The sequence below is a fragment of the Pholis gunnellus genome (assembly GCF_910591455.1).
Source record: "Pholis gunnellus genome assembly, chromosome: 1".
Taxonomy (NCBI): Eukaryota; Metazoa; Chordata; class Actinopteri; order Perciformes; family Pholidae; genus Pholis; species Pholis gunnellus.
Window position 1 is genome coordinate 27,236,916 of NC_136528.1, and position 22,458 is coordinate 27,259,373.

Consider the following 22,458-nt stretch of genomic DNA (forward strand, 5'->3'; position numbering starts at 1 on the left):
TTATCAGTTGTCTCCATGTTGACAACACTCTTCCAGAGAAATGTGTGGTTGCAGAAAATAAGAAAAAAATATACAGGCATGTAATCGAAATGCTTTCCCACATTTGGAGTTAATTTATCACCATAAAGCTTTTCTATACTTTTTTTTTTTTTACTCACACTTCCGTAGAAGGGTTTAGACCCCTAATCAAATACAATCAAATCGCATCACTGCTGATTTCATTTTCGATAGTGCTGGCATAAAACTTTGTAAGGCCTTTAAGGTCCCTGATCTTTGTGCTGCTTTGAGTCCCTACTTACTGTCTATGCTGCCAAACAGCAGGGCTTCTTTCCAGCTCCCACCTGTTTGTTTTTCCCCGATGGACAAGACAAACCCACTCTGGCCACTCACCTAGCTTTAGTCAGAGTATGACAAAGCTATGTGAAGCGGAGGTGAAACCTGACCTGTTTTCTGCTTTGAAATATGTACGGTATATTGATTATGGGCAGCACAGAGAAAGTATTTTTTCTGTAAGGCGTCATCCATTCATCACTAAGTATTTTTGTGCAGCTGCAGTCACATCCATCACCACATAGGGCAAATCCTGCATAAAGCGCCACTTGTGAGGCTGTATTGTAGAAACAATATTGATCTTCATCTTATGCACAATGACACACCAGGTCATGATATGAATATACATCATTTAACTTTCCATGCATTATCTTCCATTTTACTATTTAATGTGAAAAATAAATGCCATTAAAGCATCTTTAATAAAAAAAACAAAAAAAACACACCATGAAAATTTCACTTTTGAACCTCTGCTGCTTCCTAGTGGACTGATGAGGCAAAACCCCCTAAAGTGCAGCATACAAATGCCAACAGTAGAACTACACCATGCAAAACAGAACACAGGTCACTGCAGCTGAGTGTTTTCTTTGTTTCTTGTTGTAGACGGTAAGTTGACATTGGGGAAGTCCAATTCAACCCCCATTGAGCACCATTAAAGGGGTACTTTTTCTTTATTTAGTGTTGCACTCATTGGGTGATGAGTGAGATCAAAACAAAATAATTGCCTAAATTGAAGCAGCAGAGGCTAATATATCCTGAGTTCCTGTGGGGCTAGGTCCTTTCTAAAAAAAAGAAACCCACAAAAAACATGATTCTTTATCTGACATTACTATTAGTACAGCTAATTAGCAACACATATGCTACAAGAGTAAATTCAAACATAGATATGAAAACAACTTAAACCCTTTTTGAGATCCCTTACTTAAAGTTACTATAGTATAGTTTTTACTGGCTATGAAGTAGTCTTGATTTAACCCTCTGAACCCCAAAACTTACTGGCGGGATGGTAAAGCATGTTTTCTATAAACAATCACCAAGCTTAAAAAAAATAAAATAAACCGTTTAAAGTAACCAAATCCTGTAAAAAACATGAAATTCTGCGCTCCTCAGCGCAACTAGGAAGTCGTGATTGACTCACCTGAGACCAACAGTCACGTGACAAAACGTCTGTGAATCTTCAGCTGAACACATTGCATTGAGGAGAGGACAGGAGAGGTTGTAAGTAGAGGATATAAAACAGTGAACAGCAGCTCTTTTTTCCAACATTGGTAACACTTGTGGCAACTTGGAAACAAGTTGTATGTAAAGATTCTGATGTTTTCCAATTTCTGTAAAATAAATGATCAAAGAAATTCAACTTTGTGTTGTTTATTTTTTTTAATGATTTATCGCATTGTAATTTTGTTATACTGTACTATGCAAAATACATTTGTTTGTTATCTCCACTTCTAGCCATGGTTGTCCATAGAGGTGCAGGACTTATTGCAGTGAAACTCAAGGCCACAGCGAGAAAAATGTGACATGAGTGAAACACGCCCCGGGGTTCAGAGTGTGCAATGCCTCAATACGACCCACATAAGGAAACGAGACCTGTAGCGGGTAATTCTTAATGCATGTCATCGGGTCAGATTCCCAAATTCAGACAGAACTATTTACAGGATGCAGGTTCACCAGAAACTGCCTTAGCTCAGACTCCAGTTTCTGCTGGAGGTCCAGGCCATATTGCTTTTTCTAGGGGACTCTCGTGCTTGGAAACAATAACCCTTGAGTCCACAGGGACCAACACAATCAACACAGAATGACAGTTCTTCGTATAGCTTTAACCTAAAAACTAATTTCTTTTGGATTCTTCTCGGTGAAGAAGAGATTTAATTTAACAAGACAGGCAAGATCTCTTGTCACTAGCATGCAAGTTGATTTGAATATATTGATTGTGAGGCAGAGCTCATTTATCTTCTCATCTGACTCTCGCCCACCTCTCCACCTCTCTCTGCCAGTCAGGTAGTCAGTGTTGCAGACAGCACACACAGCCTTAGCGCTGAGATGCAGATTGATAAGGGGGTTCGGGCAACATAAGTGTAACTGGTAGAATCTGATTCAGATGCCAAACGCACCACTCAAGGCTGTAGCAGACACGCTCCATTTCTGCTGCTGTTTCAGTCAAGCAAGAAGAATTTGTTGCTTCATGTGAAGCGATTATATGTCTGTATTTCATATTCCCACTGTAAAAGAAAAGGGGAGATGTTCCAGCATAATGCAAAACACACTTTTTTACACATTCACAGATACCGTTTATAACAGTGATTGTAAAGGGACACAGAGGGAAATGTCTATAGTTTCTAGGATAACTTTATTCTTTAAAACTACAGTATTGAATTAAAAATACACACACACACACACACACAGTGACATGATTGGGCGGTAATGATATTCATTACCTATCTACCTAAAGATGACAGCGGTGTTTACTGTTGCCCACATTCAGCAGGTATTTTCTAAAGGATCCTCAGTTTCAGGACTACAGATGAGCAGAAGTCATTGTCACGCAGAGCCTTATTGTGCAAAATAAACTCTCTTTTGTAGCCTATAACATTCAGAGAAACCGTCACGATGATTATGCCAAACAGTACCTATGGTCATGCGGCAGACTGTGCATGCATAGAGGTAAGAGGACACAGCGTTCCACAAAGAGAAACTCAACGTAGTAGAACAAACTTCAAAAAGACTAACTAATAGTAATTCACTATAAAATTTAAAATATCTCTCTGGTTCTCAAAACTGCCAAATGCCAAAGACCCACAAATTGTTTAGAAGAGGGTAACCAGATACAGATTCATATATTTATACTGATAGCTCATGTATGAAATAATGACAGACTTATCAACTTTTATATCTGGTGATATATGACGCATATTTCAGACCCCTGGGAGCCAAATGCATTGATTTGAGAACCACACCTCTCAATATACGACGTGACCGTGTACTGTCTAACTGCTATGCAACAGCTAAACGGTATTGCTGGTGAGGCATAGCTTACATCTGTGCTAATGGTTAATTATGGCATTGAATACCTAAGAACCAGAATACAAAACATTTCAATTTAATTTCTAAGCAAAACCAAAAATTTAAGAAAGTAATTTCCTGAAATACGCTGATTCAGTTCATGACAGAGAATTAGATGAGAAGGTTGATACCACTCTCATGTCCTGTAAGCTAAACATGAAACTGCCTGTTCCCCCATTCAGTTTTTATGCTAAGCTACAATAGGATAATTCCTTCAATTAGTTTTTATTTTGATGCTTTTAGAGAAAATACTTATTATTGGAGAAAGGGCAAGATAACAGTAGGTGGCTATGTGCCATTTTGACATAAATAGCTAGCCACCGATGGTAATTTAAAACACTATAAAAATAATTTGAATACATAAAACAGCTGGGAGACTGAGTCCTGGCAACAAAAAGAAGTGTAAAGGTTAAGCAAGGGTCTAGGTGCTAGTGGTCACACCTGGTGGATGTGTAGTACATTAGGCCTTGGAACAAAGTGCAGACAGACTAACCTACGGCATCCAGGTAAAGAGAACAGCTAGCTAGTTATGTGGCATTTGACATGACTAGCCACCAATGCTAATAAAGAACTAGAGCAAATTCAATGTAACTCAAATACATTTTTACACAGTACAGTTGGGATACAGAACAACAATGTGTAGAGATAAAAGAAACAAGGCCCTGGTGATATTGTGAGTATTTCTCTCCAATCTTCAACATTTGTTTGTATCGTAAACTGGACTGGTGGATGTATGTTACCCACTGGAGCAAACTGCAGACATGCTAATCTATGCCATTCGAGGCTTCTGCTTACAGCTTTTATTGCTTTTATTCAGCAAAAATGTAGCATGCAGGAGCGGACAGAGTCCTGCCAAAGGGAGGATTGGAGAGGTTAGAGGTTATCTACTGAATACACGAGATGGATACTCAGAGGCCCCTGCCAGACCGTTTGATGACTACACTGCAGCAGGCTGGGCTTAGGGGTCAAAGCACTGTAAATCTAGCTAACAGAGCATGGGTCGTCCTTGCAGGGCTTGAAATCCCCTTGCAGCAACAGGATCATGACTGCCTTGGTCAGGTAGCTGGAGGTGCCTCTCTTTCCGACCGCTGGCGTGTTGTAAAATACCTCCATGTCACTCTGCAGGGGCACAGATGAAAAGTGCTTTCAAGGATTTATAAAAGTATTATAAAAGTTATTTATTTAATGATATGCTGAAACTAAAAAAAACAACTTTCTGGCAGGAACATATCTCACAAATTAAAAAAATAAAACAATGGCAGTATGTTTCTATTTGGCTTTTGAACACCTTTTAATTAAGCCACCGCTTTTGTTAAATTATCAGTGTATGGCTGGAACAGAAGCTCAAAGTTTGGGAGTACATTGATCTGGAAAGGTGATGAGATAATGTTGTGGTTGACAATCAGGTCGCATTCAAGTGAGAAGATGTTGTATCGGTTACAGCCTAGAAGGAAGCCACTCTACCTGTTTCTCTATGCCTTCGGAGTGTCCGCGATCCTTCTGGAAATCGCTGAAGGCTTCCTTCACCAAACCGTCCAGATCCAACTCTTCGCCGAACTCCAGCTCCGGGTTTCTCTCCAGCACTATGGACACCACCATCAGCAACTACTCACACAGTGGAGACAGGACACGTCAGACACTAAGAACGGAGCATTCTCTTTGTTTAAATGTCTAAACCTCAGTCGTGACCACAAAGAATTTACCTCTACTATGATCTGTCTGTACTCAGGCAGGATGATGTTCTTCAACGTGTCCTCCACCAGCAGGGAGAAGTTCATCTCATACATGGTCATGTCAGACAGTGTCGGTTGCTGCAAAGAGACAGTTCATTGTGTATGTCCTGCGTGTGTTTATGAGCCGTAAAACATCATCACAGGGCTGTTTTAATTAAACTCTTTCATTATTTTGTCCTGATTATTAAGTGTCACACTGAATGATCTGATTCCATCACTGCGAGCATGAGAGAGGCAGAGGGTTGTGGGATCTCCTGTTCACCAGTAACCTGAGTATCTGCAAGTACGTATTAAAACAAGTCCTCATTTGTTCCGTTAGCTGAGCAATCTCTCTTTCCAGGCAGATTATGAGAGATGTAGAGAAAGTAAGGATATGGTCCTCAAATATCTAAAGCGATATAGAACTGAATGTATTGTTAGATTATTTGAAAAACTAAATTAATTTAGAAATCAAGAGTCTTTATATATCAATATACAATGTAGTTTGAACAGGATTATTTTGGGGGAGAAGCTAATGTATATTGGATGGTTGAAAATCCTAATAAGCATCCAATAAACATTTCTTGAGTTGATGCTCCAGATAAAAAACAAACTCACGGTCGCAGTGACTTCGTCTATTTCTTATATACAGTCCATGGTTGTGGTTTGTTAACATAACTTTGTTGGCCCCTCCTCCCTGGCACAATGACAACAGGAGCCTACGGCCCCCTGACCACGGTTTGTGTTCGGGTGCTGGCCAGCAGGTGAAAGCCGAGCCCCTGATTCACTCTCGTTTTGAAACGAGCTTTACCCACTTGGTGTTTCGCCTCGATATATTTGCGTTATTTTGGCGCTGTGTCTGCTATGTCTGTAGATTTGGATGCATGCTTACAACCTGGCACCTGGTCGCTACGTTCTTAAAGAGGTTGATGCCCAGAAATGTCCCAAACACAGCAAAATAAGAAAATACAGAGGCAGAGGGCAGGGTTTGTCTGAATGCACAGACAATGCCACAAACTTCGAGTGGGTCATAAGTGATGATCGAGAGGGATTATTTTTGTAAAGTCTATATCGAAAAATCTATTCTTTCTGCTTTTAAGTAAACCTACGGACAAATAGATGTAGCAATGAACAGCCAGCCAAAAAGCATTCACTGCAAACATGACTTGCCATAGTAGGAAAAGCTCAGATGTTAATATCCGATCCATGTTTGACACTGTTACCAGTACTTGAACCAACTAATATATGCGAGCAACACTGTTTTGTGAAACAGAACTTGTTAGGTGTTCTTTAAAAGACAGCAAAACATAGAGATCGGCGACTGTGAGGCACACACGTGTCTGTTAATAAAGAACACATTGCAATTCATTACACGGCATCGATCAGTGTTTATTCTGCAGCAGTGTCAGGGGAGGCAGTTACCTGTGGGAGGTGAGTCCCGGCCACCATAAAACCGTTGGGGGTCCTCTCCAGGATCTGCCACACACGATCATAAAAGCCCAGAGGGGTCCTGTTCAGAGAGCCATCGATCTGACGCTTGTTCAGCCAAGACCTGAGGCCAAAGCAAGGGTGAAACTGATGAACCGGGTTATAGAGACTGGGGATGTATGATGTTAACAGCCGTTGTTCCAGAGGAAATTGTCTATGTGTATTAGATTAGATTGGATATGATAAAAATGTAATAATTCCCATTTTGAAATTGGGTTGCGGTAGCAGGAGATAGTAAGATATGGATGTAGACGGAAGATTAAATAATTAAACCTAAAAAGATTAAACAAGTGAATGCATTAAGATAACGACATTGCGTCTCCAAAGGCACTTTTGGGAGTAGAAAAAGATGAGAAGGCGCAGGCTGTGTTCTCGATAGCGTGACTTTGTAGAGTACCTGCCGGTGTGTTGTGGCTGCAGGACGTCCAGCAGGAGCTGCTTGATGTCGCTGGGGGAGAGCTGGTAGATGTCCTGAGCTGGCATGTCTCCCCCCCTGATCTTCAGCTCGTGTTTCATGGCCTGAACAATCCATCTGGAAATCCACAGTACACACACACACACGCACACACACACACACACACACACACACACACACACACACACACACACACACACACACACGCTGTTGACCACCACAGAATTCATCCCTATATACAGCTCACAGGGGGCGTGGTCACTTTGTCTGAACAAGGATGAACACGTTCAAAATAGTGTCCTTTCTTCAGTAATGCTTCTCTGTGCCACCAAGTTTCTTATTAAATGTAATACCTTTTCTATATAGTCAGAGAAAAAGTTAAAGACAAACGGATAAAAACAGCTAGTTGGTCTGACAACGCTGCTGGAACAGAATTTCCAGTTGGGTTTTGATTTTCCAGACAGAATTATTGGATAAATTTGTTAAAAATTCAGGGACATTTATCCATTTAGTGCAAAGCGAGCCTTTAAAGTGAGTCTCAGTCCACTTCTAAGAGAACTGCTGCGAGGTTCCTTTGAAGCATAAAAAACCCTGTATTGACGCAGATATTTGAAATCAAGGCGTTTTGATCGGCTAACTTACGAATATAATATAATAAACTGAGGAAAAACTGCAGCCTCAACCGATGCTAATATTCATTGAATTCTTCATGTTCTGCTGAGTGGTCTGAAAGGCAGCGTAGGAGAATTACATTAAAGAGTTCATACTGCATGACTAAATGTGCACTGATCCAACCATCCTGAACCTGAATTTGTCGTACCCGACTCTGATCTTGAGCATGCCGCTGAACAGCTCTGGGCTGTTGGAGATAATCCATCCGATATGAATGACCAGTTCCTGCTGAAGCACGGCCTCGCGCTCCCCACCTTGAGGGGCGCACCTGCTGTAGATGATGCCCTGGATCACCCCTGGCGACAGCGGGTTGGAGATCACCTCTTCTTCTTGCCCGAATAGGCCGAGAGTCACCTAGCAATCACAGGCAACGACACATGCGCGCACAACCAGGGAAAGAGAGCATACACCGACACCACATAGTTAGAATGTTCTCTGCACTGCAGAATAACTGTGTGAAATATATCTAAGCTTTTGTGAGCATGTGTGTCATATGCTTGTGCACGTGTGTGAAAGTGTGTTCATGCGTAGAACAGCATGTGCACACACAGTACCTCCTCCAAGGTGCAATTCCTATAAGTATCTTTGTTTCATATCTCTAAAATTGGCCTCCTCTACCAGAGCCACATAAAAAGGAGTGGGGAAAAAAAAAAATACAAATCACAAGATGACTCTTTTGTATTTTGTTTCATCTGAAAGGCATTTCATGAAAATTACACCTAACCAATCTTCCAGATGGGAGGAAACACTTTTATCCTTGCCTTCAGCTGATGAAACCCAGCACTTTGAAGCCGTATTATTCATCTTTACATCTGAACTGATTGTCACTGAGCAAAGAACGGCCTGGAGCTGGAAATGAAGTCTGGTAAGGACCCAGGGGAAATACATCGTTGAGTTTGACTATTGACAAGAAATGTTAACAAAACCAGTGAGAATACACCTAAATGGGGTGGTGCCTCTTATTTCTTCCAACTGAGCTGTTATTGTAAGCAGAGGAACACAGCCGTCTCAAATCTTAAATCAGCTTTTCCAATCATGTTGAGAGGAGCGATCCCTCTGGTAAGCAATCTATATGCAGATTCACACCTTGAGCTACTTCAGCATAATGAAATGCTTAAAACTGTTCAGAAGGGCAAAAACGAGGCGAGATAACCGACACTCTCGAGAGGAGACTAATCTCTGAGTAACACTTGACAGGAAATGATGCACCGAACCCCGTCCAGAGCGAGGGAGAGGCACCAGACAAATTCACGGGTCACGGTACGTCAATCGGCACATGGCGTGTGTCCAGACACGTGGACACGGTGCATATTAGGATTCTGCGCTGGTCACACTGGCAGCCTCGCTACAATTACAGCTTTGATGCACACACAAAGGCTGTGATGGGGAATGTGAGCATGCAGCTAGCCAAAGGAACTCCCACAGGATTACAGCACGAGAAGCTCATAATCATCTATTACCAATTTCTTTTCTTTTAATCAGTGAACATTAAAATCATTGTCCCGACATGCCATTTTCCCAAAATAACCCCAAATAATTTGTACAGACGGGATAGTTACGCTAAACTACTCAGGCCCTGCGCTCTGTGTATCAACTTACCTGCTTGCCATGCACTAAAACACTAGTAATACTGGGGGCAAGGCTGTCCACTAGCTTAGTTAAGAGACTGGCAGCAAGACGGACAACAGACCTAGTGGGCGAAAAGACACAAGAACATTCTTGACGTCATGACAGATAACTAACAGGTAGTGCTTTAGAAGATTACATCTTTTTCTTCATTTTTACAAGGCTAAGGATCCAATTCCTCAACTGAACTGTCACGTACAGCAGAGAACATATTCTCTGCTGTACGTGACAGTTCAGTTGAGGAATTGGAACATGTGGAGCATACTGAGTACAGCGGCCAAATAAAGTACCACAACTCAAACATTTCATCGGGCATTATTAAAAATATAGGTATTTCACTAACAAGATGAAAAGGCAAGATGCTGTCCCCAGGTGCCATTGACAGTTGCTTCATTTTCTTATTATGGCAGTTTAATGGCCCCACATTTGAAATCCAATTACTATTGAAACATCAGAATTTAATTAAATATATAATAAATAAGGCACCAACTATTTGTTTAATTCAAACCTGACTGAGGACTGCTACCAATCTCAGAAATAATAAATGTGTAAGTCCCAATCCTAATTAATTGATTTAGTTATTGAATGCCCAAATAAAAGGTTGGCTTTCCACTGAAATATTTTAATGTTCACTAATTTCTCCCCTCGCCTGCAGGAATCCTATGAGGGAAAAAGCAACACAAATGAATATTCATAATCATCCCATGGTAGCCCACAGCCAGGGTTGCTATAGACACACACAGGGTTGAAGCCATCCTCACAGAAGCAATGATCAAATTAAATCATTTCATTAAGGGAGTCATGAATACAATCAGCACAAACTCCTCTTACAATATGCTATTATATACAACTCTATTTTGGTGTGTGAGTGTGTGTAGTTATTCAGTTCCTGCACCTGTGGAGCTACAAAGGCACATCTTGAGCATGATGAATCAAAACGCAACAAAGCCTTAATGTTTAGAAGGCATGGCGTGGTGTCGATCCTCTGATGCTTTGTTGGGGAACCTATTTCAAGCTTTACTTCCTGGTCCATGTTCGGTAAATGAGAGAGTAAATTAAACTCAGTATTGATGCTATGTCCCAAGCAAGTTGGAATCCACTCTCCAGGCTTTTCTCTTTTTTGGGCAGTTTGGCATAATCAAATTTCTCTCTGCTAAAATCCTATTCATTCATAAAACAGCATATAATAAAAGCTGTCGTGTCGGTCAGGTTGAATGCACTTATTGTAAGTCGCTTTGGATAAAAGCTAAATGAATGTGATGTAATGTCACGGTGGCACAAATTCAAATCAAACCATGGACAAACCATCGGAAGTAATGGATCAATTCTAGGTGAGTGAGGCCAGCGGTATACACCAAACTAAATACATTTGCTCTAATATTACTTTGTTGTGATGAATGTGCGAATGGTGTCTGCTCCCAAAGCAACAATCAAGCTCCTCCATCGAGCATGGATGCCCTTGATGAAACAGCGAGTGTAAAGGCACTCACAGTGCCTTAACAAATAGGCAAATTCTATTTCATTTGGCGTATACTTGGCCTTATTGCAGCGGGTGACGTTGCGGTAGCAGAAACGTGGGGTCCAGCCTCTGCGATGGTTAATGGAAGGGAAGCAAACACCGACGACAAGCTCCTGAACACATCTGAGTCAATGGGCCTGCTAGCTTGGCCAAACTCCCAACTGTGTGAATGTTAGCCACCTTATTAGGCTAAACTTAGTGGTTTAGACAGAATTTTAGCAAGATGCTAAGACATGAGCCAACGACTGCATCACACCTCCTGTTACCAGGGTGACTAATGGACAATTAAATATTAGTTTTACACACAAAAGATGCCTGACTAATAAGTAATAATAAGTACAGTCAGTATTAACTTCCTTTGAAGGTTTTCATACCATTTTTAGAAACTTTTCTTTACAAATTATTTAATAAAAATGAATTTACTCATATACATAATAAAAGAGTAGAAATTGGAGACTTTTTGAAATATTTCATAAAACAATCCAAACCTTGAATATTGGTTATTCTTCTTTCTTACTTAAAAAGTGCTGTTAATTAGTTAGTTGGTTGGTTGGTTCTGAGGAATCACAAAGTAGGACTGGCTAACCCTCACACAGCTCTCAAGTTAAGACAGCTAGCTCGCCAGCTGACTGGGAGAAAACATGCAGAGTCTTCAGTCCATCTCTGCCGGGGAATTACCTGTTTACCATGCACCAGTATTGTGGTGATGTGAGGAGCTATAGAGCCGGCGAACTTCCTGATAATGGCAGCAGTATGACGCACTGCGTTCCTACAGTTCAGTCAGATTAAAGTGTAAACATGAGACAAGATCTTTGTGGCTGCAACCAGTGCAAGCAGTCTAAGTATTTGTGTATATGTGTGGGAATATCAGACCAAAGCTTTCTGCTGCCAGCTCTTCTGTAGATTCTCTCCAGTTCATCCATCAGGTTCTCTGGAATCACAAATATGTTTGCGTTTGGACATTAAAAAAAGACCATAAAGACATATACAGTCAAATCCAAATGTACCCTTCATCCTTTGTATATTAGAACTGACGTTACCACACATTCAACAGCCTCCTCGAGACTTCTACCTGATTACAGGACTGATGAAGGCCCCAAAAAGGGGTTTTACAAGAATAAAATGAACGCACTTCTGACGCGATTTCCTTTGCCTTTAAGAAGGAAACTCTGAAGATCTGCTATTCTGTTTCAGTACATCATGTGACTAGTTCTTAAAGATGCTCACCGACTCTCAGTGTGTGCATGTGTGTGTGCTTACCATCTTTGGCAAGGAAGTCTGGTCCTTCTCTTCTCAGAAGGATGACTGCAAGCTGAGCCTGACTGGCCAAGCAGTTGCAGTCCTGGGAAATGACAGACAGACACACACACACACACACACACACACACATGCACACACGCACGCACACAGACAAGAGGGTAGATGAGCCTGGTTACGCATACAAACAACAGATTTAAAGCTCAAGATACCTTTATTGCGCACCGCTGTAATATTATCTGCTCACAGTAAGCACTAATTAACCAAACTGTTTTCTGGAATTTTGCAATTGTAGTAATTGCCTTGTGTATTGCCTCATTTAAATTTGATAGCAGCCTTAACATGCCTAAAATATGGAAGAGAGAGCACCTTTAAGCATGTCAGAAGAGGATTGGGGTAAATCATTAATTGTTTGCTTGAAATACTAAGTGAATATTAGGTTTGGTATCTTCAATATGGCCACTAACATTCTAAACAAAATTAATAACACATGTGGATTTGGGTTTTCAGACTTTCAGTCGGTCTTCTGTCCTGAATTCCTCATAGATTCAACAAACCACAATTGCAGAAGGCGTGGGCGTGAGGATATATGTTTTAACATATTTATAAGATGCTATAAGGTGACAGGTGGCCAAGTGAGCGTTGGCAAGAGCGGGGTGTGTCAAAGAGTCAACAGAGGGGGAAACAATGAGGGCACAGAGGTTATCTTCCACACAAATAATGAGGAAACCCCTTTCGCAATTCTCTGAGGAGAAGGCAGGTGGACTAGTTGGAAGTGGATTAAAGAGTTGCTTACCCCTACTGAAAAGAAAAGAAACCTGGGGTTGTGTTGGTTAATAGGAAGATGTTTGAAGTAATATGAAGGTTTAGATTTTTCTGCGTGCTGTGAACGGCCGATCTACTCACGTGGAACTTCTGGACGATCTCATGGGTGGGCTTCAGCAGCCACTCCTCCACATTGATCTCTGGCTGCTGCTCCAGTTCTGAGACGTTGGGTGTGCTCATCTGTCTCTTCACCTTGGAGTGCTTCGGCAGCTCCAGCTCCTCAAAGCTCTTAAACTCTGGGATCCTATGCACATGCACAGATGTACCATTTATATGTGTAATTTATATCTCTGTGTGTGTGTTTGTGTGTGTGTGTGTGTGTGTAAATGAATTGTAAGCAGAGCCTGTCGTCCTCATTGCGCTGAGTGACAGTCTATTCAGGGTCATTTAGGAAGCAGGCAGCAGCTTGTGACTCACAGGAGCAGCGGCCTTTCATCACATTCTCATTGTTGGGATGAACACACACACACACACACACATACACACACACACACACACACACACACACGCACACACACACACACACACACACACACACACACACACACACACACACACACACACACACACACTAAATGTATGAAGACGGTAGTTCCACATGCGGTTGCTTTTATCTCATTGGAAACATTTCACAACATGAAGAAACAAAACACTGCTGTCATCATTCCATTGGCATTTTGTTAATTATACACTAAACTGATTTCTTGATCCTGAAAACATTTTAAATCAAGTCTACGTGTCTACACTGTATGCCAATAATCCTCAGATTTGAAATGTATTTGTCATGGAAATCCTTTAAAATATCCCGCCAAGCAGTCAAACTGACCTCTGACCTAATTAAGTACAAACACTAGAGGAAGCTCTTACTCTGCCTCATTGACGCGCAGGAAGTCCAACTGCTCCACCACTGCTCCAGATATCAGGGTCTAATAGGTCGATGAGAAACAAAAGGACGTATCAATGATTTGCAAAACGATTATTCTTGCACAGTAACATAGAAATAGTCTAAAGGCACAAATTCAGAAGCACAAAAATACAGGAAGTGAGAAAGCACGGCTCTATAAACCACAGAGAGGTTTGTCGGGAGACTCAGTATACAAAACAATAGTTTGAGCAATGCAGTTGATAACACAGAACACATGGAGTAGTAAGGTGTGAACTCAGTTCAATCTTTCACATTTTAGAAATGTGTATGGGAGCGGTATCAACCTGGTGTCTGAGACGGAGAAAGTTTGAAAGCAAAGCGGTGTGGGAGCAAAGAGCGCAGTTCAATGCGACCTGCTCCTGTGGTCTAAATGTGATATTAGCCATTCCAACTGAAGTCAACTCCAAAACAAAAATAAGAGGCAAAGGAGAGGAGCCATCCTGCTCCCCATAACAATGAGGTGATGAAGAGGAGAAGTGTTTCAAAGTTGTTGGAAGCGAAGCTGTGAAGTGAATAGCAAACAGGCGAAGGGAAGGAAGAACTTTAGAGCAAAACAAAAGAAACAGATCATATGAGAAAGTCTCTGCTGAACACCAGACTCAGTGGCAGAAAAGACAGGGTTGGAAATAAGTCTTAAGTTACCATATTTGAACATAATTCTAGAGCTACCATGGCCTTTTTGTTTTTTGCTTGATTGCGTTCAACATCCAGCGTCCTAAACAAATATCATCTGCCATGAAAAATAAGAACTAGCTGCAGTAAAATGTTTACGGCTAATAGTAAATTCATGAATGCCGACGTGAACATTCCAGTGAGTTAAATCAAATGGGCTATTTTAATATGATATATGCTCACTCACAATACATATGTGAAAGGTTTTACTTTGTTTAAAACTGCATTAATTGATTGAGCACTTGGGGGCAGTGTACACCAGCTGTACACACAGCTCTGACATATTGTGGAGACTAGCAACAGACGCATAGACATATTTTCATTCATTTACAGTTTTCTTTGTGTCTACCTGATGAATGTAACTCACTCCCTGTTTAGCTCTGTTTTTGTAAATTGGCATTTTAATGCTTCTCGCTGAACACTCTGCTGATGGGTTTGAGGTGGACGAGACGGTGAGAACCAAACGGTAACGTTGGGGCGGTAAACACAAAACGCTGAGTTAAAAGATGCTCAAATGCTCCGTAGAGTTGAGTGAGCTGACAATTCTCCGTGGTTTCAACACTATGAACCTTTCACATTACATGTTGCATGTGATCCATTGTTAATAACCAACATATTGATTATAGCAGCTTTAAAGGAATGTGGCGCTGTGTTCTTCCACTGGCTTGGTGACCAACGAACCTGTCTGACCCTCTCAGTAAAACTGCTGAAGTAAGTCGGCTATTTTCATAGCGTCTGTGGCACTATAACCCAGTAATGTAGATGGATTAATTTATGTACACTGGCACTGAGTGTCGATTCAGGCTTCTCTACGGTCTTCTCCGCAGGACGAAAGATTGATGATCAACCTGGAATCTGTGAATTCACCATTTCATTTGTTGTTGTCTCCCAAGATCATTCCAAGGTATTCCTTGCAAGTCACAAAAGCCTCACCCTTTAAACCGTCAAAAGCTCAATTCAGTTTCACCAAAATGAATATGACAGACCAAAGTCAAAAACATGGATAAACACAGGTAATGCTAATTAAAGAAGGAGGGGCTTCTGGGAAACTTTTTCTTTCCAGAAGAAAGAGATGAAGCAACCTGCATCTGTAATATGAAGCCAACAGGAGAGAGCAGGTGGCAGGTTTTCCCCCTGACAGCCGCCCTTCTAAGAAACACCTTCACAATATGCAAACAATCAAAAGTTTAGAAACAATAATGATTGATTCAGTCGTAAATCAGTATTGTTTGGAATTGTGACAATCGTGACAAGACCTAACACCATTGGTCCTCCCAATAAAATGAGCAGAAAGTATTCTGGGAGCAATTTGGAGAGACAATCATTTCTTTGAAAAATGCTGTTAAAAATTAAATTGATTAAAATCCAATTCACTGGTGGGTAGGAAGTGTTAAAGGGTTTACTGAGCAGGTAAAGTTGGCACAATAGTTGTGCCTCCTCGGTACATCTTGAATTATTTAACCTCCTAAGCAGGTGTTTTCAGCTCCTTGGCAACTACTAGAGCGAACAAACAGTGCTTTATTAAACCCTATCACGCAGCTGAGGAAAATAAAATCAGTCAAACTGAAGCCTGTCTGGAGATCAGTGTAACCTGACGTGGCTGCAAAACCTTTTTGCTGATAAAAGAAAAATGGTTTGGACTTAGTTCAAACTGCCCATGATGTTCAGTCTCATCTTATCTATGTCCTGGAAGTCGTGCAGCATTATTTGCATTTTTATATCAAAAATAATTGAGCTTGTTTTACCATTCTTTTCAAAGGGACAAGGCAATATTTTATTATATTTTTAATAATGTTTATTTTATTGCCCAAATACCTAATTCGCTTAGATTTTGTGGCAATCATAAGCCACGCTAGCATTTTTATTTAAATGCCGTTATTCGGGAAAACTTGCACTTCTTTTTCCTTTTAACGATGAACTAACTGTTGACTGTTAACATGTCCAATAATCCAAGAGAAGAAAAATCCATGAGCATTCCTGAAACAAAGAGTGATTGAAAATGACCAAATTAAATAATCAATACCATAATGAACAAGTCCATTTCAAACCTGAAGTCTGTCGACATGAACTTTGACCCCTCCGATGTTGCCTTTCTTGAACGAGGCCAGCATGTCCAGGACTGGGTTGAAGCGGCTCCCCCTGGTGAGACAGAGGTTAGAATGACTCAGTTTGGCTTTTCCTACGGTGCACAGCGGAGTGAATCTGTCTCATTCGGAGTCTAAACATCCGTGTTAGCCACTATATTACGAACAGAACACACGTGTTAAACATATCAGTATGAAATCATCATAGCTGAATTGTATTTTTTCTCCAATAAATCAGCACATTTCCCCCAGACCGTCACTGCTTTATTCGGTGGGCTGCTACCTTCCATACAGGTCATCTTCCCGATCGATAGCAAACTAATGACTATTGAGTTGCTTCTTTGAGAACCCACTGACTCATTCCAGATACTGCAGTGTGGCTGTTTAAGCGCTTGTAGCACATTTAACATATATGGCTTTCTGGATAATTGTCAATACTGCTGTAATCAGCTCACCAGTCAGGCTACAGTGATACAAATGAGAAACATTATCACCCAATCAGCAAGCAGATACAGTTGCACCTTGCCGCTATAAAGATAAATGGCAGTACATATGGGAAGGAAGAGAGGTAAAGTGGGAGGGAGAGAGAAATGTTGCAGAAAAGAAAATGAAGCAAACTGCATTGTGCCTGTCAAAGCATTTTATTGCGAGCTTGAGCCAGTATCAGAGAGAAAAAGAGAGATAGAGGGTGATGTATGGGGCGATAGGTGGAGGAGGAATGCTGTAAGAAAGCTATCAAAGGACAGGAGGACATTATAAAAATGATAAAAGAGCTATCATGAAGTGTGTATATTACTTGATGTTATCCTCGCGGATGAGAACCAGGAAGAGAGGACGTCCCTGCATCTTCCAGCACTGTTTGATGAACTGTAGGGCGTTCTGCACACACACACACACACACACACACACACACACACACACACACACACACACACACACACACACACACACACACACACACACACACACACACACACACACACACAGTTACAGGATTACATGGCACGCAACTTAGACCTCTATGTCATCAGAAGGTTCAGCAGCTGAAGGTTGTTTTCAAGACCGTCTTCGTTTTTAGAGCGTTAAAACGGTCATCAACTGACTGGAAGCTGTTCCACTATTGGATGATATCAATTAGTGACAATAATGAACAAAAGTGCAAGCAAACTCAATCATCAGTCAACAAACCTAGTGCTTGAATTGGACCAGTACTCAGGGGAATATTCGATTTATGTCCAGCCACATACCATGACATATTACTGAAGGTATACACAATCTTTTATAAGAACGTTTTCCTGCTAAAACTAGCAGCAAGAGGCCAAACCGTTACAATATGAGGTACAGTACAACATGTGGTGTAAATCGGTTGGCAAGCTGCAGGTTAAGAGCTTAGATTTCTGGTACCAGGTAGGCTATGACACTAGTATGTGCCCTTTCTGTGGGGACACGTAAAATGAGCATGCAACCTAACCTAATCAGCTGAGTCCCTGTTATTCTCACAAATGTCAGGCTGCATATTGTTAGACCACACGAGCTCAGTTATTTAAGTTCTTTGAGCACATAACAAGTGGTTGGCTGAAGAGTCGTAACGGTAAGCTCCGTGAGTGTGACCCTGACTTACCTTAATGTCATCAATCAGCAGCATGACATCCTGGGACAAGTAAAAGTCACTTAGATCAAACACTATTGGGTAGCACACCACCGTCTTGCCCAGGATCCGATAAATCTGGAGGGAGGCGAACACACACACACACACTGTTGCATGAGAAGACGGATGGCTCGCAAGTAGCCACATATACATTATTCTGTGCAGTGTATAAAACAAGCCATCAATCCTAAGATAGAGGGGACACACAGAAGCCACACATCCACTCCTGATCTCTCACATGCACATGCACGCGCACACACACACACACACACACACACACACACACACACACACACACACACACACACACACACACACAACTGATATGAAGCCCCCTCTCACACATACAAATTGTCACAGGGGCTCAAACACACACACCCCCTTACAGACACACACTGATGATGATAATGCCCTCTGGCAGTCTGCCATCTTCCCTATAAATGTCCCATTATAATACTGTCTTAGCAATGCGTTGGGAGCCATGATTCATTTGTTTGGTAATGCCTTTGTTTGAGAAAGCTGCTGTGGCTCAACTTATTTGGTGACCTTCATTTGGAAGAAACTGCAAACAACATCAGACACACACACACACACACACACACACACACACACACACACACACACACACACACACACACACACACACACACACACACACACACACACACACACACACACACACACACACACACACACACACACACACACATCCACAGGCACCAGATATGCACACACACGGACTCACACGCACAGACTGCCTGACAGCTTAGCATATTGAAAGAATCTATTCTGCATTCACTGATGCATACTGCAAGTCTGACGAAGAGAAAAACTCTTGGAACTGAATATTTTCCGTCTCTATGTTCAGTTCGAGTCAGAGCTCTGGGAAACGTATGCAGATCAACATGTGGGAGGTGCGTTAGCGGTCACCCATGACCTTTGCAGCACGTGTGTGCCCATGTGCAATCCATATACCTTGCAGGTCCCAATGCAGCCCACTGGCCTATCTGGACGGCCACTCAACCCCAGCTTTTTATTGACGGCAAGGAAACGGTAAGCCTGCAGAAAGAAGCACACGAAAAACCCGTGTCAGCAAACACGACATACACATTGCACACACTCTCACTGCTAACCTTTCTGATTTCAGAGAAATCTAAAATCTACATCTGTCCCCCGTACATTTCCCTGAGATTAAAAATATCACTTTTCACTGGAAATGTCATGGTGTGTGGTGCCAGTCCGTATCGTAATGAAAGTGCAAGTCCATCATCCGTCTGTTCCTCTGACGTACTTCTGTTGTTGCATCTCAAGAGCTGAAATTACCGCCATATGGCAGAACCACCTACTGATATTTAGCTCTGTGTAAAGTTATGAGACGTGGCGATAGCGAAAGGTCCCTGTGCTGCGATGAGCAGCGTGCTTAGTGGACCCAAGCACACCCATGGGCACCGGAGCTGAAAAGTCTGTTTGCTGAGGCCTAAAAGAAGAAACACTGAGTTCTAGCTGAGCCCTCATTAGAATAAATAAAGGGCCGCATGCTGTTTGATTCCACTTAGAATATGCACTGCTAAAAATGCCAAATCCATCTTAAATATCAGCTGGTGGTAATTGACCCTTCACTAGGCCCCAACCCTGTTACCTGTCATACTTCCCACTCTAGTATGGCCCATATGCAGTTTATAGTAATAATGGTGGTAGATTTAATGCTCACATTTTTATATTTTTGATACAATGGGTCTTAAATTCAACACTGAGGTCTCCAGCTGACTCAAAACACAGAGTAATAAAGAAATACAATTTCCTTTATTGCAGGGAAGCTAGTTAGCTCTAGTTTTATAGCACAGTCTCATGAAAGAAAGCACATGGACGAAGCAGCACAGGGGTTCGATTTGGGCTTTATTGTTTGTATTTTCCAATAATATATTTCATTTCTACAAGAGTTTGGCAAACGTAATGCTATCTGAGGTAACGATTTTGGCTGGAGTGTAAACGTATTCCCAAGCCAAATACTCTAAACTCTGGCGCATTAGCATTGTGATTTCCATGCAGAAGATGTGCCAGTCCCAACAGTTCTTTTCTCATCTGACTCTTTGCTATGCTGCCATAAATCACAGCAGTCCCCCTTTGACAGGTTAAAATATCTCCCAGCTGAGTCTTTTTTCTTGCTGTGGATTGGCTGTCAGTATATGACCTTGTTTCTAGACAAATAAAACTGAAGTTAAAATTTGTGAAATTACTCATTTAAAATACATCTAAAACATTTCAAATGTACGTTGTTGTTGTTTCTTTTGTCTTGGGTACGGCACCACATGTTCTACCCAATGAAACGCTCTAATTCTAGGATAGCTATAGTTTTAACTTTGGGAAAAGGTCCTATAATCTGAGTCTGGGAGTAGAGGGTTTCTACTTGGTCAACGCATAATATGTCCACACATTATACTTCCAGGCCAACCGGCGCTACAGTAGAAGTACTGTAGTTTAATCAAGTCAGAAGTCACGTCTTAAGACTCAGTCAAGTCAGCTTTCAAGTATAAAGCAACTTTATGAGCTGAGAAGAGTTAACATCAGCAGAGGCTAAGAGGGAGCTTGATATTAACGCTCAACTCCAACAGGGTTTGGATCAGGTCGATGGGCTCAGAGTAGCTAAAGGTCAGGTTTCACACCTAATTAGTGGACTGAAATTATGTGGTGTCAGTAAAGCCGGGAAAAAGGCAGAATTCCCCCACAGGTTCAATTCAGATTTGTAGGGCTGACTCAGCTCAAACCTCAACACTTGCTCTTATCAACCATTTTGTTTGACTTTATTTACATTTCACTGCACTGAATCTGGCATTAGTAATACTGGTACGCAGCTACCCACATATAAAGAGCAAGACGGATGAATAGAAATCCGTAATCAAAGGGCCCCCCAGTCGTCAAACCGAGCAGAGGAAAAGGTCAAATGAAAAGTGTTTAGAGATGGCAGCAGGTAAGATACAGGCGCAGCAGCAGCAGCAGTTTTTCCAGAGCTTTTCTTTGGTGCTTCGCATAAAAGCTTCTCACCGCTGTGCCGCTGCCAAATGCACTCATTCAAAGACGCAAAGAGAGAGAGGATGGACATTGATTCCTCGGAGCGCAGTGGTGTGACACACTCACCACAAGTTACTGATTATGTGTGTGCGTGAGCCGAGGTTGTGTACGCGAGTGAATCACATTTCTGATGTGTCTGGCTGAACGTGAAACCAGAGTACTTATTCTCGTTGTGACAGCCTATGAATTCTAAATTTAAGTGCCTCCCAATCTGTGCTATCATGAAACAGCATCAGTACACCCACACACTGAAGTGGCACTGCAGGAAATGTGCCTATCAAGCCCTCAATGCCGCATTCTTCCGTCTCAAACCGGCTGCAATTTGCGATGTCAGCCAAAAGGTGGTGCTCTGCCACTCCAGTGAACTTCCTCACTGTTTTGAAAAGGCTGAGCTGAACAACGACACGAGGAAGGAAGAATTTTGCCAATTACAGGAAATTACACTAAAAGAGGCAAAAGTGCGACGTTTGTATAAAAGAAAGAGAAATGTTAATTGAGGATTAAGTGGCATTGCAAATCACTGCCCTAACAGGCAAGAATGAGACCTGGAGGAGAAAAGCCACGGGAGGTTGGAGGAACCTCTGCACCCAACACTTTCTGTGTGCAGAATACCAATGAAGAAAGACAACACGCAGGAAGCCTTTCAAAGCATCCTTTCATTCCCTGAGATTTCCACTGACCGCGGCACAAACAGAAAGCCTGACAGGTGGGAGAGATAATGAAAGGCTGCATCTAAAAGCTGTATTTTACACTTCTGCAGCGGCCAACGTGTGTGAGAATGTGCAACTATTTACTGCCAAACGCTGCCAAACTTTAAATTCACCGTAGGGACAATCCTCAAACAGGAGCAGGTTCCTGCACATGTTTATTGCTGCTGCGTTGGTGCCCCGAATAGTGTAAATGTAACCGTTGGTGTCACAGAATGTGCAAAACAGATTTACTTTTACAGCAGGTGCTGTCATCCAAGAGGGACTTAGCGAGCAGGTAGGGGGTTCAGCAGCTTGCCACATGGCTTAAAGTGATATAGTGTGTGCCCTATTGAATCTGGGATTAAACCTTCTGGTTCTGAAAGGGTTTTTTCAACCACAGACTGCCCCATAAAATGTCTTTAAAGGACGGGGATGAAGTTTTTCATGTTTCTCTTTCAGTTATC

At 41.8% G+C, this 22,458-nt stretch overlaps 1 protein-coding gene across 4 annotated transcripts in view; it reads right to left on the reverse strand.

The window, feature by feature from the left end:
• Nucleotides 1-2,661: 2,661 nt before the first annotated feature.
• Nucleotides 2,662-22,458, reverse strand: part of phkb (phosphorylase kinase, beta) — an 89,191-nt gene continuing 69,394 nt past the window's right edge. For 3 of the 4 annotated variants that reach the window (XM_079162458.1, XM_079162456.1, XM_079162457.1), the window contains 15 exons: nucleotides 19,212-19,295; nucleotides 18,210-18,314; nucleotides 17,385-17,467; nucleotides 16,553-16,643; nucleotides 13,775-13,833; nucleotides 12,989-13,151; nucleotides 12,086-12,167; nucleotides 11,699-11,756; nucleotides 11,504-11,594; nucleotides 7,829-8,034; nucleotides 6,991-7,125; nucleotides 6,528-6,657; nucleotides 5,097-5,204; nucleotides 4,858-4,998; nucleotides 2,662-4,512 (listed from right to left, as the gene is read on the reverse strand). In XM_079162458.1, coding sequence (XP_079018584.1) covers nucleotides 4,375-4,512; nucleotides 4,858-4,998; nucleotides 5,097-5,204; nucleotides 6,528-6,657; nucleotides 6,991-7,125; nucleotides 7,829-8,034; nucleotides 11,504-11,594; nucleotides 11,699-11,756; nucleotides 12,086-12,167; nucleotides 12,989-13,151; nucleotides 13,775-13,833; nucleotides 16,553-16,643; nucleotides 17,385-17,467; nucleotides 18,210-18,314; nucleotides 19,212-19,295 — 1,674 coding nt within the window. In that variant the 3' untranslated portion in view covers nucleotides 2,662-4,374. Of the gene's footprint in view, nucleotides 4,513-4,857; nucleotides 4,999-5,096; nucleotides 5,205-6,527; nucleotides 6,658-6,990; nucleotides 7,126-7,828; nucleotides 8,035-9,279; nucleotides 9,371-11,503; nucleotides 11,595-11,698; nucleotides 11,757-12,085; nucleotides 12,168-12,988; nucleotides 13,152-13,774; nucleotides 13,834-16,552; nucleotides 16,644-17,384; nucleotides 17,468-18,209; nucleotides 18,315-19,211; nucleotides 19,296-22,458 lie in introns of all 4 variants that reach the window. The other variant, XM_079162455.1, reaches the window with a different exon arrangement.